The 17,953-nt window shown below is 39.6% G+C and overlaps 2 protein-coding genes across 2 annotated transcripts; one reads left to right on the top strand and one right to left on the bottom strand.

Annotated features, from left to right (window-relative positions):
• Positions 1 to 7,438: 7,438 nt before the first annotated feature.
• Positions 7,439 to 16,121, bottom strand: ACRALDRAFT_211551 (uncharacterized protein; the record flags this gene model as incomplete). The annotated part of the gene is made up of 5 exons (XM_071023727.1): positions 7,439 to 7,455; positions 15,462 to 15,498; positions 15,552 to 15,610; positions 15,687 to 16,033; positions 16,105 to 16,121. The coding sequence occupies 5 exons, from the start codon at positions 16,119 to 16,121 to the stop codon at positions 7,439 to 7,441; spliced, it is 477 nt and encodes a 158-aa protein (XP_070873875.1).
• ACRALDRAFT_1077075 (glycoside hydrolase family 43 protein) lies at positions 15,971 to 17,938 on the top strand. Its single transcript, XM_071018589.1, has 2 exons — positions 15,971 to 16,708; positions 16,777 to 17,938. Exons 1-2 carry the CDS (start codon positions 16,163 to 16,165, stop codon positions 17,848 to 17,850), a joined length of 1,620 nt encoding a protein of 539 aa, XP_070873874.1. The 5' UTR covers positions 15,971 to 16,162; the 3' UTR covers positions 17,851 to 17,938.
• Positions 17,939 to 17,953: the final 15 nt, after the last annotated feature.

Below are 17,953 nucleotides of genomic sequence, written 5' to 3'. Positions count from 1 at the left end.
ATTTTATCTAGGGGTCCTATATTTAGTATATAGTCGTACCCCGTTAATATAACCTAAAAGGGATAAGGTAAACGGGAGGCGATAGAAATAAGTTATCCTTTTGTTTTTTATTAGATATATTTCCTAGGTAAAGATTTAGGGGAAAAAAAATAATTAGATTATAGATAAAAATAATTAGAATATAGATAAAGCGAGAGAAAATATATAAGTAAACCCTTATAAGATAAAGACTTTAAAGCACGGCTTTCGCTTATTTTATATATCTATAGAGTTAGACGGTGCCCCCCCCCGGTAGGTAAGCCTAGTTAACGGTAATTAATAGCCACTATATATATAACCCGGATAATACTACTAAGTAGTAGGCGTGGATCGATTAGTAGAAGATAATAGGATAGTTCTAGGACTAGCGTGGAGCTAGCGTTCTAGAGGAGACTCTTCTACGGCCTATTATCTAACCGATATCCTATAGGGTAATAAGGAGTGCCGATAAGTATTTTATTAGCGCTAAAAGACGGGTCGGAATACCTTGCCTAATCTATAGGGGTTATTATATATACCTAAAGTATCCGAACCTCCTGCCTAGACGATCGAGTAGCACTATTATAGCGACTAGGCACCTTAGATTAGAGGTATATAGGGTAGTAGTATAAAACAGGGCCCTATATAGGGAGCGGAATCGGGTAAATATAGGTCTCTAAAAATATAGTACTCGATATAGTAATTAAACTAATAAAGTAAAGTTCGATAATATCGCTAGTACTAGATTTACTAACGCCTAGCTAGGTCTTATTATAATAGTTACTATATATACCTTATCCTTTAATATAACTATAGCCCCGGGATTTAAGTTCTTCGTGGAATAGCTATATCCCGGTTTCGCCGCCTAGATTCTATACGCTAATACTCTTATATATTAGTTTAGGACCTATACCGGCGAGGTTATCTCCGAATAGCTTCGGTAAATCCCCCCGTAGGTATATATAGCGTTAATAATCGACTATTAGTTAACCCTGTTTATAAACTTTAATTTACTTAGTATTATAGTATACTAGATTAATAAGAAATAGAACCGCCGGTAGCTACTCCTTAATATCGTCGACGTCTAAGGCGATAATACTAAGATTAGGTTAAGTACCCTAGTCGGGGAATACCTATAAAAGTATAAACTCTGGTCTTAAGTCCGAATAATAACCTCGGATAATAGCGGTTTATTTAACGTAGATCGAATTAAGGAGACTATTCGTGGCCTAATAATATAAAACAGCGATACCTCGCTTTCCTTTAGTGACTTTACGATATAGAGTAATAGCAGGATTCGGTATATTCGGTGTATCTCTTATATTATCTAACTTACGTTAAAAGACCTTTTAAGTTACCTTAGACTAGGCGAAGACGATAATAATAATATAGTTAGACACGGATTTAACTATATTAAAATAGTAAGTAATATTTATATTCGGTATATTATTTATATATTACTAATATAATAAAAGGTTAGGAAGCTTATAGTATACGTTAATCGCTTACCTAAATAAAGGCATGCCTTTAAATAACTATAGCGATAGATTATAGGCCGGGAAGATACCGTGTAGTTAGTTTAAGATATTAGGACCCGATAGAGTTTAACCTATCTAATACTTAAGCGGGCGTGGCGCCTTCGCGCTATTATCCACGAATATATTAGTATTATAGATAAATCCGAGGGATTTCGATAGCTTACCGAAGAGGAGTAGACTTAGATCGGGTTTATTATTAATATCACGAAATTCTTTACTTAGCTTATAAATAATATAGGTTCCTAGTCGATTAGAATAGTCTGGAACTTAACCGAGACCTATATCGTATTAAATAGGTGGCTAACTCGTGTTAACGGTCTCCTCGAGGAAAATTATAGCGATAATTAGGTAATAAAACTCCACGAGGGTATTAAGCTTATAAAGGAGAAGCTAGCTAAGTATATCGGTTTTATATAAAGCGAAAATAATATCGACCTCTACTCTATTATTAGTCTTTTATACCCTATCTTAGAGGGCAAAGATAACTAGCGCTTTACGGATTAGGGGAGGTTCTTTAAGGCACCTGCTAATTACGACCCTTAGCGATAGGCTATTCGCTTCCTAATAATAATATACACGCTATACTATAAAGAGTATAATCAGGAGAACGATAAGGCGATAAATCGCGCGAATAGGGAGCGTCTTAGCTTTTCTATTAGTGCGTTACTAGTTAGCCCTATATAAGTAAGTTAACTACCCTACTTAACTTATCCGTTAAAGTAAGCACTTATAAAGTATTAAAGGATATACTAGAGGCCGGCACTAAATTCGGATAATAACCGTATTCGTGTAAAAGTAAGAGAATTCTTAGCGTTATATAAGTAATTCCGTTTTTTTTTTTTATTACTATATTAATTACTATATTAATTACTATATTAATTACTATATTAATTACTATATTAATTACTATACTTTTAATTACTAATATATATAATAGGGAAACGGCCTATAAAGACGATTACGGAGTTCTAGAGACGGAATAAGAGCTTATATCGAGGCTTCGCCGCCCTAACAAAGGATCTATTTTATATTCCTCCCTTAGCCGTTAATATCAAACGAGTATAGAGCTTTATAAAGCGGGTTTATACACCTTAACGATCCAGGCTTATACCTAAGACTACCGCTATAGCTCTGATTCTAATAACCTAGTATAAGGATCTAATAGTACCCGAGAGACTGATTCCGTAGGAGTATAAAGATAACGATCCGAATAAGGATAATTAGGATAACCTTCGATAACTATTTTAGCATATATATACCCTAGGTAATATTAGGTCAGAATTATTCCACTTATAGTTAGTCGAGGATTCGCCTAAGCTACTAAGTCTTCTAACTAGTTAACGCCCTCTTAATTACGATATAGCGGATAGGGTAATAACCGAGCCTTAGTTAAACGCCTTATCCGTGATCTATATAGTAGGGCTATAGGGCTAATAAGGGCAGTAAAGGTAATAGGAGTAATAATAGCAGGGGTAAGACTCTTAAGAGTCGTAAGGCTCGTAGCATATATAGCTAGGATCTACACCTCCTAACTCTCCCCCGATATCTTAATTCCGTCTTTAATCACCGAGTAGCTAAGGCAGAGATAGGATACAGGTATCGATAAGGTTAGGGCGGCGGGTAACGGCTTATCGGCTTAGAAATTAAGGATATATTAGTTTATACGAATATGCTAGGTAGATATAAGTTAGTAATCGTCTATATAATATAGTATTTTAACTTTTAAAATATCTTTTATTAAATCAATAAGTGTTTATAATTAACTTAATAGATAGAATAGTAAATTTAATATAATACTAGTTTTATATAAATACTAAAAGATATAGACTTAGTTATAGAAACTTTTTATATAATATAAAAATACTATATTATTATTACTATATCTATACCTATTTAGGCTGCTTAATTAGATATCTAGGGTTATTCCTTTTCTAAAGAAAAATTACGTCTAAGGCTAGATAAAAAGCCTTTATAGAAATACTATATAATATAGAACTTATAAATTTTATATAAAATTCTATATATAATATTAAAACTAAGAGGGGAAAGATAAAGTAGTAACTTATAGACTATACTATCTAGAATATTTAAGAATATATATCTTATATAGTATAATATCTTATAAGATATAAATACTGCATTTAGGTTATTAGCTAAGATATATAAAAAGTATTATATATTATAAATATATTTTAGCTATTATATAAGAATACACTAAATATATAATATATATAAATATACTCTAGTATATATATTATACTTTAACTTATATATAATATCATATTATAATAATATATAAGCTTAATATAGTTTATATAATTAAGATTATATACCTATAAGATACCTTAGTATTATATATTAAGTAATATAATATAAAGTTATAATCTATATATATATACATATATATATATATATTATAGTTATATATATATAGTATACTAAATAGCTTTTAACTTATAAAATAGAATTAGTAATAATTAGGATTATACTATATTATTATATATATATAGTATAATATACTAAATAATAAGGTAAGCCTTAAAGTAAAATAAGAATTAGATCTAAAATATATAAGATTATATACGTTAGACGATCTATTTATATTATTTTTAAGTATACTATCCTTGCCTAGCTAAGCTAAACTAGCTATCTAGGCATTGTATTATATTATAAATAAGGTACTATCTTATATCACGTAATTAATATAGAGTTAATTATATATATCTAGCTTAGAGAATATTCTATATATAAGTATTACTAGTAGACTCTTATAAATATAATATATATTCTAGGATATTAGTATTAAGTAAACTTATACGGTTATACCTACTTTACTTATTACTTATATTCCTTATACTCTAATAAAAATATACTTATAAGTCTTATAGGAACACTTATAGGCTTCTATTAATACTAATTATATATTATTTATAATTCTATAATCTAGGACTAAATATATAAAATAGTTAGCTAGTTAAAATATATTAGAATATATAGTATATAGTATAGTATAAATAAAAGTAAAGCTATATATAGTCTAGCTTATATAGATATCTATATCTTATAATTAATAATATAGTATTATACACCTAGAGTAATTTCTTAAAACCTAAAAAAGTAAAGTAATACTACGTTTAGTTATATTATAGTATATATTAATATACTAATAAAGCCTTGAAAGTATAATATACTATAACTCTTTTTATAGATAGTAGTTAAGTTAGTTATAATTATCTAAATTAAATAGTATATAAGTACTAAAGATATTATTATTAAGATATCTTATAATAGACTATAATAAAGCGATAATAATATTTAATTAAGGAATACTTATACTATTCTTACTTTAATATATAATAATATAACGAGTATAAGTAAGATTAATATAAGGACGTATATCACGAGCTAATTATAATTTTAGGAGCGGAAAACGTTATAATACTATTACACCGCCTACTACCACCCTATATAAACTCTTACTATCCTATTACTTATCCTTAAAGGCGATAAAATCCTTCGCTAAATCTGCCTCTACTAAGCCGCGGAGGAAGTCACGCGCCTGCTAGATAGTAATACTAGACGAGGCGGTTTTAAGATCCTGACCATCTAACAGAACCGCTAAATACAGATATATTAGTAATTAAAGAATATAGTAATTAATATAGTACTTAAACTTATAGGAGCGTCGATAACGGTTCACGAAATCCCTAATAAACCGAATTTGCTTTTTCTGGTATAGAAGAGGCAGATTAAAGGTGGCCTTTTTACGAAGGCGGGGTACCGTATAGTCCGTTAATAAGCTAAGACCGACGGGCCAATAAACTATATTAGCCCTGGTACTATTAGTTAATTATTCGACTTTAGTATAGGAGCTTATAACACACCTTTTACGCTTCTAGCAGGGGAAAATAGTCCGGTTATTAAGCCGAGTAATACAGCGAATTATAATTTTCTTAAAATCGGTTATAATATCTTTAATATCGATAAGGGGCCCCTGATAATTAAGCGCCCCTAGCTCGCACGCCAGTACCTTATAGTATAGCTTATATATACCCTCAGCGAAGTAAATGGCCTAAGCTTATTTAGATCCGGACTTAGTAGCAGCCTATTAATATTAGTATACTCCTAATACTAAGGGATAAATAGATTACTTACCCCGAACTAAAGCCGAAGGTTAGAGGGCGCTTTTGCCCTACTAGTAAACTCGTTATACTAACCGTGTAGAAACGCGATAATTAGTTCTAGGCCGCCGTTATACGGAATCTTAAATTTATCTAAAAGGCTATATAGCCACTCTATAATAACGGACTTATTAACTAGTCCCTCCTCGATATCTTTCTTATAGTTATAGAATTCCTTTTTTATAACCTAGACTATAAAATGCTTAAACGGCAGGGCGGCCTTTATTCTATTATACTAGAGCTTATCGTTTCTGGTTTTAACTTCGACGTTAAGTTCGTCGCCCTTATCGTTAGACTTAGTATCTTCCTAGGCGGCTTCGGATTTATTAGCCTATCTAGCCTCCTCTGCCGCCACCTCGGTATTACTAGATATCGTTAGTTTTTAATTACTATATTAATTACTATATTAATTACTATATTAATTACTATATCGAGTATTATATATATACGTACCGTTTATTATCTAGTTACTACTTAAATACAGCTAACTAGGCCTTCTGCTCCTCCTCGGATATGTTTTTATACTCCCTAGAGTTTTTAAACTACGTAATACGGCGGGACTTTTTCGAAGTCTATTTATATTTAATATTAAAGATCGCCCTAGTATTAGGATCTATACGGTCCCGCTACTCTCGGGCTCGCCTTATATAGGGGTTCTCCGAATATTCGGAGTCTGCCTTATATTCTACGTAATAAGATTAGTATAATAAAGATATCAGGGAGTATAAGGGATAACTTACTTCCTATAAATTTAGGTATAGTGGCGGCGGTATAGTAAACAGAATAAAAGGCGGTAGTGATAGCGATACTCTATAACTAAAGAAAAGGAGTAGGATAGTTATAGGAAGGAGAGTTAGGGAAAAGAAAGATAGCTCGAATAACGTTCTAATAGTAGATATAGGTAATAATATAATAAATCAGGCATACCCTCTAAGATATCTCCTATAAGCATAATAGAATAATTCTTTAATTAGGTATACTCTATTATATTATAACTAATCGTATTATCGTAATAATAAAATCTATTATCGTATACTAAATATAAGCCCGAATATAAGGTAAGAGGTAAGCTATAATAGAAGATTATGCCCTATCCCCTTAGCAGCGCGAGGGGTTTACTTTATTCGGCGCCCTGCTAACCGTCACCGCCTCCCTGCTTATCGCCTCCCTGCTTATCGCCTCCCTGCTTATCGCCTCCCTGCTTATCGCCTCCCTGCTTATCGCCTCCCTGCTTATCGCCTCCCTGCTTATCTAAGCCCTAGTTAGGCCTAGGGGCTCTAATAGGCGTACTTAATAGAGCCGTTAAATATAAATAGTTCCTAATAGGTACCTAGTAGAACCCAGTGGCTTAATTAGGTCGCCTAATAAAGCCTATATAAACGCAGTGGGTTTATATAGGCGGCCTAATTTAACGTCTAGGCTCTGCCGGGTACCCGTTAAGATCTGTTTATACTTAACGGCTTAATTAGGTACGCCTATCCGAGCCCCTGGGCCTACCTAGGACACCCCTATTAGGCTATAGCTTTATATATATATTATAGGTTTTTATATAAGGAGTAAAGAGAGTCGTTAAGACTATAATAAGAATAGGTCACGAAGCTGACCTTAAGGGGGGGGGAATGATTATAAGATTATTCGTTAAGCCCTCCCTTCCAGGACTTAACAGGAAAACGTCTACTTTAAGGTCCCCTGGCTATCCTCCTAGTGGGCAGCCGAGCCTAAGGCCCTAAGTCTTGAACGGACTCTTACTGACTTAAATAAACCCGTTTACGTGCCAGCCTAGGGTCCTCCTAGGGGCGGGTTCCGTCCACACGTTCCTTAATATCTCTTATCGCCCCTTAACTGGAATGCCCCTGATATCACGCCCCCTTTCCGTGGCTTATATCCACGGGAGCCGGTGTCTATTATAGGCTCGGCCCGCTTAGACCTAACCTACCAAGACCACCGGTCCTCTAGTAACCCCCTAGGTCTTATATAGTATAGCCGTAGTTCTTTATAAATAACGGGGCTTATAGTTATCTTTAGATAAAGCATAACTCTCTACGACCCCCTTTATCTATACACTCCCCTACGTTTATACCGGGATAAAGCCTAACTTACCTAAACTAGTACCTTAATAATAAAGGCACTTAATTAAGCCTAGGGCTTATTCCTTCGGGTAACCCTTAGGTAGCGGTAAAGGGAATTAGAAATAGTAAATAGAATCTATAGGCGCCTATCCTCCTTAAGCGCGCCCTTTATAATTCCCCTTTACCTATTACTATTATTATTAAGCCGACCTATAGTTACTATAAAGGAGCCGTAGCTTAATAGTAAAAAAGACTCTCCTGGTCTATAATTAACCTCTTTTATTTTTTCTAGGATAGTCGTGACGTCTACCTAGACGTTAATAAATATAAAGCCTACCCGCAGGCGCGCACGCGCGTGTACTATAATAGTGCCTTAGACGCGCCCTTTATTAACTAAATAACCGTATCGTGGAAGGCCTTATAATACGTAGTAGAATCTGGGTAGAAAGGGAAAGAGTAAAATAAAGAGGGCCCACCTTAGGTTATACGACCACTTAATATATAGGAACCTTCTATCTACCCGACTTATCTTATTATTTTTTCCCCCTTTACCCTTTCTTAATTACCTATCTATATTACTAACTCCGTCGCTATTATAGTAAATCGTCCTACCCTATCTATATATAGGGCGTGGACCTATCCTATAGGCTTATTTATCGCGATATATATTATCTTAAGGGTCTACGTATTATCCTAGCGGTATCCGGGTTCGCGTATTAGGCTAAGAGTTAACTAATATCGCGGTAGATTATTATTATTATTATTAATATTAATAATAATAATAATACTATTATATAAGTATTATGTCCCTTTTAGGGGAAACTAAGGCTAACCTATAGTATTCGAAGCAGATTATCGTATAATAGCGCCCCTATCCTATAAGAAGGGTAAAAAGTCCGGCGCGGCTAGTAAAAATAATAAGTATAGCGGTAAAAAGTCCGATATAGTCGGTAATAAGTCTACTTAGGTAGCGCCTAAGGTTATCGATAAGGGTATAACTAAGACTATTAGGAAAAAGGCCCGGCGAGCGGCTTAGCGGGCTTAGGCTAAGGCTAAGGTAGCGGTAGCGGCGGCTACTCTTAAGTAGTAGCTATTATAATAAAAGTAGTAGTAGTAGCCTAACTCGTTGTCCGAGTCGTTATCGGATTCGAGCTCGGAATTAAGCTTTATTTTATTATCTTTTTCCTCCTTAGAGGATAAAGCTATTAAGTAGCTAGTTATAGCGGTAGCTCTAGCTAGATAACCTATACTAGTCGGGATTATCGAGTAGCTAATTACTACGGTAGCTCCGGTTACTAAGTCGACCGGCCCTCCCCCTTTAAAGAGCGATAGCTTATCTAACGGTGCTCCTAAATACCTTAACGCTTTAGAGGGTGTCCTTAACTATATTAGCGAGGATATCGTTATAGGCGGTGGTGCCGATAAAGCTACCGTCTTTAACGAGGAGGAGGCTTCCTTTGACGGGTTATCGTTATCGGAGTTCGTACCCTTAATTAACGGGTTTAGTAGTGGACCCTTAGACTTTAGTAATAGCGATGGTATCGTTATAGCGGTGCGTCCTATTATTTTAGTTAGGTCTAGCCTAAAGCTTTATACTCCTTATAGGCGGTACGCCTATAGCTTTATTAGCTTAAAGCTATATGGCGATAGCGTTACCGGTCCTATTATTATATAGCCCTGCCGCGGTAGTAAGGTATCCGATAAATACCACTACTACTAGGATAATAATAGCAGAGACTATAAGTTAGTATGTTCCTACCTATAGCTATAGCCCCCTTCTTTTTAACCGCTCCTAAGGTTACTAACTGGATATAGCTTTTATTATAGGCGGAGCGGGTAGCTAAGAAGCTATAGAAAATATTAGTGGCGGCCGCGCAGGGCGGCGATAGTCTCGATAACTATACTTTTATAGGTTAACCTAAAGTATACTTAGTGTGTATTAAGATAATACTAATTATATTTATAGCGGCGGGCCTATTAGGTCTAAATTAAGTTACGGCGGGCCCTTAAGGCTATAAAAAAATTCGCTTATAATAATAAGGGGTTCGACCCCGTGGCGCGTCGTCGCTAAGAAGAGGAGGAAAAGGCCGAGGAGAAACGGCGCGGCGCCTTTATTAAGATAGAGCGTTATCTAGCCACTATTAGCCGTTATCTAGGCTAGTTAGTCTAAATTAAGAAATCGAAGTTAGCGGAACTTTATAAAAAAACCGACTATAACTAAGCTTTAGTTATTATTAGGTATAGGTTAGGGGGAGTTAGGGGGGAGGGGCGTTAAAGTTACTTAATTTTTTTTTTTTTTTTTTCCTTTTTTTTTTTTTCTATTTCTTAACCATCCTATAAATAAAAAAGTCCCTACGGGGTATAATAACGCTATTAACTAACACTATCCTTCCGATTATAATATTCCTTGATAAGCGTATTAGGGAGGTGTCTCCGCGGCTCCTATATATTATGTTTATATCCGTAGTCGGTCTACTTAATAAGGTATTCACGCCTATTACTATTATAACGATAGGCCAGGACCTTTTCGACTTTATATTTATCGGACTCCTAGGGCTTAACCTCTATATCCGCGGGTATAGGCGACTTACCGTCTCGGGACTTCTATGGTTTAAGGAGGGAGATTAGGAAAACGTTATAAATCTTTATAGACTCCGGGAGTTATAGCTTATAGGCGAGCCTATACTATCCTATTATGGAGGTAATCTTATAGGGGCTAAGGAACTTATCTAATAACTTCTTATTAGGGCGGCGCTGCTTAATATTCTTCGCGGATAATAGTATATAATCCCCTGCCTTAAAACGCTGGCCTACGCGGCCGGCATTATAGTACTTCTTATAGGTGGTTTAGGCCTTCCTTATAAGGACCTTTATAGCTCTACGATTTAATATAAGGTGCTTTACCCTCTGCTTAGCTACCGCGGCGCGGACCTCGCCTAACTTACGTATCTATATATTATAAGGCCCGCGCGGGTTAAAACCTATTAACGCGATAAAAGGCGTCTACCGGATAGCCGAATACTATACGGTATTATATATAAACTATGCTAGGGGCAGTTAGTCTACCTAGTCGTCCTGCTATAGGGAATAAAACGCCTATAAGAAGTGCTCTAGGTTCTGATTCTAGCGCTCTATCTAACCGTCCGTTTAGGGGTGGAATATAGTGGATAGCCTCCTTATAACGCCTAGGAGGCTATATAAAGTGGTCCAGAACTTACTAGTAAATAGGGACCTATAATCCGAAACGATACTATTAGGTAATCCGTAAAGGCTAAAAATATACACTTATAGGATATAAGCCAGACCCTTAGTTATCAGGGCGCTGCTATAAGGGACGTATAACGCGTACTTAGTATACCGACACACTATAACCAGGATAGCGTCCCTCTTTTTACTTTAGGATATTATAGGGGGGAGACCCGTTATAAAATCTATTAAGATCTCTTAAAACGGTTATTCGGGCACGGGCAGAGGTGCTAGGTACCTAAAGGGCTTATACTAATAAGGCTTAGTCCTCTAATAGATCCTATAAATAGGCACGAACTTCTTAACGTCTCGCGAGAGGTACTCCTAGTAATAGGACTTAGAAATCCTCTTAATAGTTCGGCCTAACCCAGGGTGGCCTATAGTAGGCTTATTATAAAAAGCTTAAAAGACCTTATCGCGTAAACCTAGCTAGTTTAGGATATAAAGACGGTCCCTAAAGTAGACCGCACCTTAACTATTATAGGACTAAGGGTCCGATAGGTTATCTTTTACTGCTAAGGAGATATAAAAGGGATTATCCTTCTAGGCAAAAATAACTTTATCTTTTAAATTAGCTAGACCCGAGGGCTTAGGTATACCTCGGGACCTTAGAAGGCCGATTATAAACTTCTTAGTAAATCCCTTAACGGGTTTCTACCGCTCCGCTTTAAGATCCGCCTAATCTATAGTAAGCTACGGCTTCCTTAATAGTCTATCCGCAGGGTTCTAAGCGCCCGGGCAGTAATAAATCTTAAAATTAAAGCTAAAAAGCTCCTTTAGCTAACGGGTATATTAAGGTTTAATTTAAGGCTTATTTAGTAGATACCGGTGGTTTAAGTAGTTAGTTAGCACCTTTATAGGGGTCTAACTATACGCTAGGTAATAGCGCTATTACCGGAATACTTCGACGATCGCTATTAGTTTAGTATCTAGCGTCGGGTAGTTTAGTTCGGGTCCCCTAAGCTTCCTAGATAGGAACGCTATAAGGCGCTAGATCTAATCCTTATACTAGCTAATTATAGCACTAAATATAAAGTTAAAGGCGTTTAGTTCTACACGAATAGGTAAGGCTAGGTTAAAATACTATAACACGGGTACCGACTAAAATAATAATTATAACTTCTCGAAGGCGGCCCTCTTTATATCCCTTAACTAGAACGTACCCGGTCTACCTCCTAACCTTAATAGGTCCGTAAAAGGAGTAGCGACCTTCGAGTAGCCTTTAATAAAACGTCGGTAAAACCCGGTAAAACCCAGGAAGACTTAAATCTTTTTAATAGAGTTAGGCTCCTCCTAGTCCTTAATGGCCTTGACCCTCTTAGGGTCTATAAAAACACCCTTAGGGCTATATATAAAGCCTAAGAACTTGACCTCCTATATCTCGAATATATACTTCTAAGGATTCACGAAGAGGGACTACTCCCTAAGACGCGTAAGGATCTCTTTAATATATACCCGGTAGGAACTAAGATCCTTATTATAGATTAGGATATTATCTAGGTACACGATATAGATAGTATTAATAAGACCCTTTAGGGCTTCGTTAATATAGCGCTAAAAGCTAGCCGGGGTATTATATAGACTAAAGGGTATTACTAAGTACTTAAACTACCCGTACTTAGTCCTAAAGGCTATCTTCTATTCGTCCCCTTCTTAAATTCTTAAGCGATAGTATACGTCCTTAAGGTCTAGCTTAGTGTATACCGTAAAGGTCGCGAGGCGGTTAAGGATTTCGTGTATTAGTGGTAAAGGGGTACGGTCCTTTTAGGTCACCTTATTAAGGCCTTAGTAGTCTATATATAGCCGTAGTTAACCACCCTTCTTCGGTATAAATAGGATCGGGGTACCTATAAGGCTAGATAAGGGGCGGATCTATCCCTTCGCCGTGGCTTCCTTAATATAGTCTCGTAGTATAGCTAACTCCTATTCGGCTAGGGGATAAATAGGGCCGAATAGGGGTGACTTACCTTCCTTTATTTCGATCGCGTAGTCCTATCGCTAGTAGGCGGGTAGACGGCCGGCCTCCACGATATCGAAGACGTCCTAGAACTCTCGGTACTACTTAAGGATAAGGCTTTCCGGTACTTCCTTATTTAATTCCTTTTAATAAGGCCTTAGATTAATATATACTAAAATTCCTTTATTATATTATATATAGTTAGGGGGTATAGGGGGTAAAGGATAGGACGGGTCTAATTAGATAACGGGGATTAAAGGACTATTAGGTAATATATCCTTTACTTCTCCGGGGGTATTCTACCTTATACCTATAACCCTACCGATACAGGGGGCGCTTAACTTTACTAGCCGAACTATTAACTAAGAGTTCTCCTTAGCTTTCTTTAGCTCCCTCCGGCTTAGGACGCCCCTAAGGTTATCCTTATAGAGTCGATATATCTATTCGCCGGTTCGGAAGGAGGTAACGGGGTTATATTTAACTAACTAGGGTATACTAAGAATAATCTAGGATCTATCCGGGTCTATATCTAGCACCTTAAACTCGATAGGGTATATCCGGGTTCGGTCCTAGCTATCTATAACCTTAATATACGTCTTAAGAGTCCCGAGGGACTATACTTCGACCCCTAGGATAACCCACCCTAGTTTCTTTAGCGGGCCTAAGGGCTTATAGTTAGGGGGTAGGGCTCTTTAATCGATTAAGTTAACCTTAGCGCCTCCGTTAAGCTTAGCGCTCTGGCGGCCCTATCCGCCGCTTAGCTATATCTCTAACTTCGCCTTAATCGCGCCCTTACTAGTAAAGAATAGCTAAAACGGCGGCCTATCCTAGGCCTAAGCCTATTTAACGATAGGGGCCTAGGGGTTAATCGGTAGGTTATTAGGGTTCTAACTAATAGAGTATCCTAACGACTAACCTAAATTAGAGGTTTTTTTCGGGTACTTATTCCGGTAATAGCCCTTCTTATTATATCCGAAATAGGTAATATTACTTTTATAGCGCCTCTTAGGGGGACCTTAGGTCTCTATATTATCCACTTTAATTAACTCTACGAAACCTTAAGGCGGTATAAAAGGACGGGCCGTTACGGTACGGGCCTTATTAGGGGCATTATTACGCCCACGCTTTTCGCCGCGATTATACCTTAGGCGATTATTCCGGGGTAGCTTTTCTTTATTCTTATATAAGAGGGTAATCTCCGCCTACCGGGCTACGACTCCTAGTGCCTTATTATTAGTAGGGATACCGGCTACTATAATCTAATTATATAGTGGCTTATTAAGTTTCGTTAAGATTAACTATATACGCTACTTATTAGGGAAGGGTAGGGATACTTTATTAAATAATAAGTTAAGCTTATCGATAAACTTAGTATAGGACTAATTAGGCTTTTATAGGGTCTAGTCTAAGAATAGCTTCTTAGTTATAAATATCTCGCGGGTCTTATTATTAACTAATTACTTAGTTAGGAATAACTTAAGGTCCTCCTAAGTAGCACCTCTAGTCTTCCTATATATACGTTTATAATAGGCACGCTAGCAGGACTTTATTATCTTCGGTAATAGGGTAGATATAAGGTGTATTTTCTCCGGTTTAGTAGGTTTAATATCGTTAAGTATAAAACGTTTTTTAAGTTCCTTAACGAAGGTCTAGAACTGGTTATAGGATTACCCGTCCTATTCCGGGAGCTTTTACGGAACCTTATACTAACTTTTACGGGAGTCCCCTTAGGGTATATACTCGGAGGTATCAGGGTCTTTCCCTTATTAAAGGGTAAAGAGGCGCTTCTCCTTCTTTTTATAGGCTTGGCGGTCCTCGTGGTGCTTAATTAAGAAATCGAGCTCCGCTAACGATAAGGTGCCGGGGGGCGGCTCTTAAGGTCTTTAATATCGAATTAGGGTTTTATTCGGATAACTTAGGGGGTCCCTTAGTTAAGTAGTGGTCCTATTATAGGATTATAAGCGTCCGGGTTAGTTTATCCGCGAATCTCGAATTCGGGGTTATTATCTTTATCCTCTAACTCGGGCATAAAGGATTACTTATAATCGGCGCCTAATAGCCCGGCTTCGGCTTTTTCGGTAATAGGGGAAGTATCCTAGGTATAAATAGTAGTGGTACGCTTAGGGGGTATCTTAAGTATTAGCTAGGGGTAGTAATAGGATTTATAAAATAACTAGTCTTTCGAACTCTTAATAGTCGTTATACCCGTAAACGGTTAGAACGAATAAAATATTATAGGTTTTTATATAAGGAGTAAAAAGAGTCGTTAAGACTATAATAAGAATAGGTTATAAAGCTAACCTTAGGGGGGGGGGGGAATAATTATAAGATTATTCGTTAAGCCCTCCCTTCTAGGACTTAACAGGAAAACGTTTACTTTAAGGTCCCCTGGCTATCCTCCTAGTGGGTAGCCGAGCCTAAGGCCCTAAGTCTTAAACGGACTCTTACTGACTTAAATGAACCCGTTTGCGTGCCAGCCTGGGGTCCTCCTAGGGGCGGGTTCCGTCCACACGTTCCTTAATGTCTCTTATCGCCCCTTGACTGGAATGCCCCTGATAATGTGGGTCCAGCCCATTTGGTTCTTCTGGGTTTTGCCCAAGCCTACATGGGTATGACAATGTTCAGTTAATTCGTTATATCTGGACTCTTATTGGCAATAGGCTCCTTTAAAGAACACTTAAATCCATAAACTCATAGCGACTCATAGCAGTAGAGCACGTTGTAGATGCAGACCTGCCGGCAACGTCCCAGCATGGCAGTTGACTCCGCTGACCGGACTCCACAGTGGGTGCCCACGTTTCCGCGCAAATGGGAATCAAGAAAGACCGGCCCGGCAATTGGCCATGACCGCTGACTGGTGCGCATGCGCCCCAAGAAATGATCGCCATGGAGGCAACCGGTCCGTTCCTGCTGGTCCAGGGCAAAGGTTGGATCGCTTCGATTGTCGCGCATGGAGAATCGCGGGGTTCTGTCGACTGCTGCATACCGAACTGCCGACGAATCCGTGACGCCATGGACAACCGACTGGACCGAACGGACATATAAGTAGGGCGGGTAGAAGGCACACCTTAAGGCCTTCCAGTTATCCTACACACTAAAGACCAGGATCCATCTTCTTACTGCTCGAGTGTCCTTCACGCGGCACAACACACCATGAGGTCCCTCCTCTTTCCCACCCTCCTCGCCACAGGGGCTGTTCTAGCCCACGGCCAGGAGACGTTCAACAACCCGATCCTCTGGTACGACCTAGCCGACGTCGACATCTTCCGGGTCGACGACGCCTTCTACTACTCGGCCTCGACCATGCACTACTCGCCCGGCGCACCGGTCCTCAAATCCTACGACCTCGTCAACTGGGAGTTCATCGGCCACTCGGTCCCCTCCCTGGCGTTCGGAGACAAGTACAACCTCGACGGCAGCGGGACGGCCTACGTCAACGGGATCTGGGCCAGTGGCATGCGCTACCGGGAGAGCAACGGGCTGTGGTACTGGTATGGGTGTATCGACTTTGCCCGGACGCACGTCTTCACCGCGACGGACCCGGCTGGCGAATGGACGCAGCACGAGCCCCTCGACAAGTGCTACTACGATCTCGGCGTCCTCATCGACGACGATGATACCATGTACCTCGCCTACGGGAGTTACGATATCTCTGTGGTGCAGCTGACGGATGATGGTCTCGGGGTCGTGCGGGAAGAAGTATGACCAAGTCGACTGACTAACTCCTTACGCCCGTTCTCACAAATCGACCGCTAACATCTTCACAGGAAGTTTGGACTGATAACGAACGCTACCTCGAAGGGGCCCGGTTCTACAACATTGACGGCTCATACTACCTCTGGCTCACCAAACCCGCAGACGAGCAACATGTCCTCAAAGCCGACAACCCCTGGGGCCCTTACGAAGAGCGTCCCATCCTCGTCCGAATGAAGGCGCCCATCCCCCACTCCGGTGTCCCCCACCAGGGTGGAATCGTCGACACCCCCGACGGCGATTGGTACTACATGGGCTTCCTCGACGCCTACCCCCTGGGCCGCATCCCCGTCCTGGCCCCGCTAGTCTTCGACGAGGAAGGCTGGCCGTCCCTCGTCACCGACGAAAACGGCGGCTGGGGTCTCACCTACCCGATGCCCCTGCAGCCAAAGTGCAACCAGGCCGTCAACCCCGCCGGGCCCTACACAGACAACTTTGACGGCCCCGCCCTGGGCCCCGAGTGGGAATGGAACCATAACCCAGACAACGCCGCCTGGAGTCTCGGTGCCGACGGTCTGGAGCTCAACACCACCACGGTGACGGACGACCTGCACTACGCGCGGAACACGTTGACGCACCGCATCCACGGCCCCCACAGCAGCGGCACCTTCCGCCTCAACCTGGGCGGCATGGCCGACGGGGACGTGGCGGGCGTGGCGATCCTGCGCGACGAGTCCTCCTTCCTCGCCGTGCAGAAGCGCGGTTCCGACCTCATGCTGAGGGAAGTACACGATGCGCTCCTGCAGCAGTCGGGCGAGAACCGGTGGACGAGCACGTCGAACGGGACCGTCGTCGCCGAGGCACAGGGGGTAGACCTGTCCTCCGTGGCGACGGGCGAGTCGGACTTGTGGCTGCGCGTCGAGGCCGACGTGACGCCCAACTTCCAGAACCCGGGCGGCGAGAACACGGCGTGGTTTTCGTATAGCTTGGACGGGGAGGATTTTGTGCCTCTTGTTTCGGGTGGCTGGGCGTTGCATAACCGGTGGGAGTTCTTCATGGCTTTCCGGTTCGCCGTGTTTAACTACGCGACAGAGGAACTGGGTGGTTCGATCAAGGTGAAGGAGTTTGACTTGCAGCTTGTTGAGTGAAAGTATCAGTATGTTGCTAGTGTCATATTTAAGTTTGATGTGTTCCAAGCAATAAAATCGAAGGAAAGAAGAAAGGAGGGAAATCATCAAGTCGTCAAATGTG

The sequence above is a fragment of the Sodiomyces alcalophilus genome, assembly GCF_042370955.1.
Source record: "Sodiomyces alcalophilus JCM 7366 unplaced genomic scaffold ACRALscaffold_5, whole genome shotgun sequence".
NCBI lineage: Eukaryota > Fungi > Ascomycota > Sordariomycetes > Glomerellales > Plectosphaerellaceae > Sodiomyces > Sodiomyces alcalophilus.
This window is presented reverse-complemented; position numbering and strand designations above follow the sequence as displayed.